Genomic DNA, 6,132 nt, shown 5'->3' with positions numbered 1-6,132 from the left:
CCAATCTAACTAATAAAAGGTATTTGGGAATATATTTATAATAAAGTAATATTCAAGTATTTTCATTTTCTTAGTTCACAGAGCAATATAATTGCATATGGCATCGGCTTTCTCCCCAGTCAGAACACATGCACACTCGACTAATCTGAGCATGCATGGGGCGGTCAGTGGAGAACAAACTGACAGCTATTTAATGTATCATCTAGTTTGTAGGCGATCCCCAATCTTCAGCTTGTGGTTCAACCATCCAAAATAAAGAGCTGCGTCCACGCCCGGCCCAGCCGGTCAGCTACAGTCTTGTACAGAATAATACGAGAAACCAGTGCGGGTCAATCACTGCACTTGACATGCCCCCTCTTCTTCAGTGTCATCAAGTGAAGCTTTCACGGGTGTCCGCATGCTCTCTGGTCCGCCGGCACGCATGTTATCAGACGCTCGACTCCTTGTCTTGACAAGTGGAGATAGAACGTCCATTGGAGCAGAGTCCTCCTCCGTGGCCTTTGTCTGCAGGGTCAAGATATATATCCATTAGAAAAAGTTAAAGGGGTTATGAGGATAGGTCATCAATATCTTTTCCTGGATAAACCCCTTTAAAGTGAATATAGCAGATTTAAAATTATATTTAACCAATTAAATACATACTGAAAACTGACTTATTTTTTTGCGATTGTGAATTTTTTAGGCCCCTTTCAGACGAGCGTGAGCGGATTAGGTCCGGATGCGTTTAGTGAAAAATGCACAACTTCGCAAGCAAGGGCATTCAGCTTTGTATGCGATCGCGTTAAGTTTTCATCGCGTGGGTGCAATGCGATTTAATGCGTTTTGCACGCGCATGATTAAAAAAAAAAAAACTGAAGGTATACAAACAACATCTCTTAGCAACCATCCGTGAAAAACGCATTGCATCACGCGGAATACTCGCTCGTGTGAAAGCGGCCTTATTCTATTTCCTGTACATGATTATGGGGGCAGCCATCCTGTGTTCACCCACTGCGGCCGCAGTGCAGTTCTTAGGAATCGTGGCAAAACCACAACCTTTTTCTAAAAACTGCAGCACGAACCTCAGCTGCGACGCGTGAATACAGTCTTATGCTGCCAAGGTTTGAGACAGTATTAATAAATCTACCCCAGTGTATTCATTTCTACTGAAGCATCCCTTTACACGTGGAGCATAGATGCTGGAGATTTACTTTAAATTCCTTGCGACCAGAATGTAGGAACCGTTTACGACATGGAACACCAACCAGGGAAGGAGTCCGATTTCTCCAGCCTTTTCCCTGGCTAATTATATGACGAGACCACCTCTTTCTATGTGTCCAGTAAACTCATACTGATGTCACAGAGAGGATCCCCTCTATGATCCAGATTGTAGAGCCGCCAAGTATCAATGGTCCCGCTCTGGTGGCCACCATGTAATACGTCCTTTCCCTGCAGCAGCCATCTTGCCTCGATCACTTCTGACAAGCACAGCTGACCACCAGAGCTTCCAGAAGACGACCGCCACCTCTGCTTTATTTCAAAAAGGGGCTGTCGAGAGGAGACCACCGGAGACTGTGCAGCCATGCATTTTCAGTCTCTTCTACATTATGATGCTACCATACCGGTGCTGACAGTTTCCAACCACATTACAATGCAGGACGCGGACGACAGCGACCCGTCCCTTTGGAGCGTCTTAATTGCTTGGGTATAATCAAGCTGACACGTAAAACAAAGGTCCGCCGCTTGACACAAAGCAAAAAGACACCAGCAGAATCTTAATTCAGAGGTAATTAAAAACCTCGGCTGCCCCTCACTAACCTGACCCCTCTGGTGTCAAACTGCAGTGTCCGCACCAATTAACACACGCTATTCCCTGCTCTGCCCCGCGCAAGGATTTATATTATTGTGCGTAGCTCGAATTTTAAGCGACAGCCTCTGGTGCGATGGTCTGGTTCATTAGATATGAAAACTACAACTCCCAGCATGTTCTGACATCCACTACATAGCATACTAGGTCATCGGAGACTTACCACTTGGGCTTTGCTGCCCCCTGGTGTTGGACTGTTCAGATCAGGGAGGTTTTCTAGATTATCAATACGCGTGTTCAGTACGGATGGAGAGTTTAGCCGCTGGCGTGGGCTCCTCCTTAATGGCGCCGCTGTTCTCCGGAGGACAAATGGACTTTGCTTCCCAGATGGGATATCGGAAAATCCTAGAGGAGATGAGAAGAAATTATCCTCAAGCTAAAATTTAATTCAATTGTGAGCACTTGGGGTGGGGTGTCGGGCGGTGGGGTTTATACCTTTTTTCACAACATCTGAAAGCCCTTCAGGCTCAAACTTTTCTTCTAAGCTCTGACTTCCATTTTTCTTCACTTTTTTGGTCACGGCTTGAGGGGTTGATGGATTTTGCCCCATGTTCTCAGATTCCCTTCGTCTCTTAGTTGCTTGCTTCACCTGAATGGACCTTGTGCTCTTCCTTCTTTTCTTGGCCTCATCCGATGACAGCGTCTGAGATTCCACCGCTTCTTGCTTGGGTTCGAGCTCTTTCAGTCTGGTGCTCAGCAGATCCACCTGCTTCTTCAGCGTGTCGTTGGCCTCTTCCAGTTTGTGAGTCTTGATCATTAAGTTGCAGTATTTCTCGACGCTCTCGTCAGCCTCCAGCGTTTTCTCTTCCAAGTACTGTTTTAACTCTTCAATCTCCGACAGGAAGTCGTTATTGCTGGTGTTCATGTCTGTCGCTGCACGGAAATGGATATACGCACGTGAAATAACCACAGGTAAAAAACAAACAAGCAGTTTTTAGAGAAAGAAACGGAGAGTGTATGGCAGTTGCAAATTTCTGCAAAAAGGCAGTTTTCGCTAAAAAATTGTGACCTCATTTTTTTAGCAAATTTTGTTGGGGTTTGCCCAATTTTTTTTTGAATTTACACCAGAAGATGAAGTAAATTATACCCCTGATCAACACCAGCTCGTAGCTGCCATAGATATGATGAGGGAAGAAGATATACTAAATTTATTAAGAGACCTGTGCCTGTCCCGCGCGCTTCTTGCAAAAAACCACCATCCTGCATTTTCTATGTTCTGGTTACCGGCAGCCACCACTAGAGGGAACCGAGCGCTGTTCTTATTCTTATGCATTTTCTATGTTCTGGTTACCGGCAGCCACCACTAGAGGGAACCGAGCGCTGTTCTTATTCTTATGCATTTTCTATGTTCTGGTTACCGGCAGCCACCACTAGAGGGAACCGAGCGCTGTTCTTATTCTTATTAAGATTAACGTATAAACTGTGTGCAGGAAGCTCCCCCTAGTGGTGACTGCAGATAGATTCAAAATATAACATTCTGGCTAGGTCTGTGCGGCAGGAATTTAAAAATAAACTAAATAAATAAAAATCACTTAAAAAGGAGTATTCCGGTTGTTTGAAGTTATCCCCTATCCTGTGATCAGTGGAGTCCTACCGCTGGAACCCGTAACCCCTGAAATTTATGGAGTGGCCGGCCTGTGTGCGTGCAGCCGCTTCATTCATTTCTATGGGAATTCCAGAGAGCGCTGTACTCGGCTATCTCCAGAAATCTTATAGAAATGGAGCGGCCAGGTGCAACTGGCCACTCCGTTCATTTCAGGGGGGTTGCAGGGTATACAGGGCCCCTGTTCTCGGTGGGAGTCCCAGCGGTAGGATCTAATAGGGGTAGGGGATAACTTCAAACAACCGGAATACCCTTTTAAAGGGGTTGTGCCACAAAATTAAATTATCTCCTACCTACAGCCTAGTGGGTAAGCATCTGATCAGTGGGGACCCAACCACGTGGACCTCTACCAAGTGCGAGAATGGCGGTCTAGTTTCCCAAATGAATGGAGCAGCTGGTCAAGCCCACCCACCACCACTTAATTCATTCTCTACAGGACCTCCGGAGATACCTGACAACAACGCTCGGCTACCTCCGGCAGTCCTATAGAAAATGAATAAAGAGGCAGTGCGTGGGGTCGGTGAAGACCCCAGCGGTCAGACTCCCACCGATCAGATGCTGTAGATAGGGGATAAGTTGATTTCATGGCATAACCCCAGGAACCAAATGACACCCCACGATAAGCCCTTAAGAGGACCCCCTGCAATCAGCTAGAATGCACGAGTAAATCCTCAGCAAGTGTCCAATTCCCTTGCAGCGCCACCAGAGGGGAAATTAAGCATTTCACAGATCCAATTGAAATTATGCGTGTGTCGGGTCCTCCAAAGCAAGAGGAGCCCTTAGTAGCTGATCACTGTCCCGAGTAAGAAACTGACTGGTGGACGCCCCCCAACTCAGAATTCCCTAATGGGGTTTCTGATGGGGTCTTCTAAACCAGACAATAGTGGATCTGAAATTCAGATGACCAAGGACACTGGAGAACCTACGGTCATGCTTCTGCGTCAGGCCCTTCAGCGTCTCCTCCTGCTGCGAAAGCCTCGCCTGCAGCTGCTCCTTCGCCCCTTCCAGCTCTTTACACGACTTCATCCAGTGATGGAGATCACTACAGATCTTAGCATTTTCCTTCTCCAAATCATTAAGATTGATCTGAAAACACAAATTAATAATCCCAGATGGTTCTCACATCATTATATAATCAATAACCCCCCTGTTCTGTGTAACAGGCTCTCTAGGATTCAGCATACAGTCCTCTAAACTCCCTAATATACTGAATTCAGTCCACAAGAGATGGTTTCGGGGTCCACTGCTATACGAGATAACAATGGGCTGCCTATTGTCTCCAGAACAGCGCCCCTCTTGTCCATAGGCTGCATTTGTACTGCAGCTCAGTCCTAGTCACACATGTTTTACTTGTAAAAACCCCGCTACGTGGCAAGACCTACATGAAAGGTCCCTTTAAAGGGGTTGTCCCACAAAAAAATATTCTGAACTTTTCAAACCAGCACCTGGATCTAAATATTTTTGTAATTCCATGTAATGAAAAATGTATTATAGCCACTGAGTTATTCACTAATGTATCCGTTCAGCGCCACCTGCTGTATGTTCAGCTTATTTGTCTGTCGACCACGCTGAGGTGGATGCACATGCTCAGTTCTCATGAGCGGTCGTAGGGAGAAATCTGCTACAGAAAGGACACACCCCCTGAGCTGCAGCAGAAAGCTCACACCACCTCAGCTGCCAGTTTCCTATAAATCTAGCAGATCAATTGAAGCAATGAATGGGGAGGATCCATGTGTGGCACAGGGCTGGCTCTGGCTTTAAGGGAAAGATTGTCCTGTGCTATACGATGTCTGATTTACCCGTATTACATTAATCAGGGGATGACCCATTTAAGAGGTTTATATAGCCAGGTAACTAAAGAAATACTGACTGGACCACCCTGCAATCTTCAAAAGAATGTCACACCAGTGATCAGCTGATCTTCCATCACTCCGCCGACTGCCAGACTGGCTACAGGCTATTCCTCTGGCCAGGTGTGCTCTTCTTTCTTCCTGGTCAGCTGCTACTTTCACACTTGCGTTCGGAGCGGATTCGTCTGGTATTTGTACAGACGGATCCGCTCCTATAATGCAAACGATGGTATCCGTTCAGAACGAACCGTCTGCATTATATTTTACTAAAAAAAGTCTAAAGTACAATTTGTATTCAGACGGATCCGTCCAGACTTTACATTGAAAGTCAATGGGGGGCGGAGCCGTTTGAAAAATGCACCATATCGTGTCACCTTCGAACGGATCCGCCCCCATTGACTTCCATTGTAACTCTGGACGGATCCGTTTGCCTCCGCACGGCTAGGCGGACACCCGAACGCTGCAAGCAGCGTTCAGGTGTCCGCCTGCTGAGCGGAGGACAGACGGTGCCAGACTGATGCATTCTGAGCGGATCCGCATCCACTCAGATTGCATTAGGGCTGGACGGATCCGTTCAGGGCCACTTGTGAGAGCCTTCAAACAGGACTCACAAGCGGAGCCCCGAACGCTAGTGTGAAAGTAGCCTTATACAAATGCAACTGAATAGGGAGAAGAGAACCACATCTGGTCAGGGATCATTCACAAGTCTGTGCCGCGTTTTGAGGATCCACAAAACACGGATGCTGCCTGTGTGCGTTCCGCTATTTAAGGAATGGGTGGTTCATTATAGAAATGCCCATTCTTGTTGGGAAGAATAGGACATGCTCTATATT

General features: G+C 46.6%; 1 protein-coding gene across 2 annotated transcripts in view; it reads right to left on the bottom strand.

Annotated features, from left to right (window-relative positions):
• The window catches only part of CENPF (centromere protein F), a 72,716-nt gene continuing 66,584 nt past the window's right edge, over positions 1-6,132 (bottom strand). For both annotated transcript variants that reach the window (XM_044291589.1, XM_044291591.1), the window contains exons 23-26: positions 4,376-4,535; positions 2,282-2,719; positions 2,010-2,191; positions 1-504 (exon numbers count right to left, since the gene is read on the bottom strand). In XM_044291589.1, coding sequence (XP_044147524.1) covers positions 334-504; positions 2,010-2,191; positions 2,282-2,719; positions 4,376-4,535 — 951 coding nt within the window. In that variant the 3' untranslated portion in view covers positions 1-333. The remainder of the gene's footprint in view (positions 505-2,009; positions 2,192-2,281; positions 2,720-4,375; positions 4,536-6,132) is intronic.

This window comes from Bufo gargarizans, chromosome 4, assembly GCF_014858855.1.
Source record: "Bufo gargarizans isolate SCDJY-AF-19 chromosome 4, ASM1485885v1, whole genome shotgun sequence".
NCBI lineage: Eukaryota > Metazoa > Chordata > Amphibia > Anura > Bufonidae > Bufo > Bufo gargarizans.
This window is presented reverse-complemented; position numbering and strand designations above follow the sequence as displayed.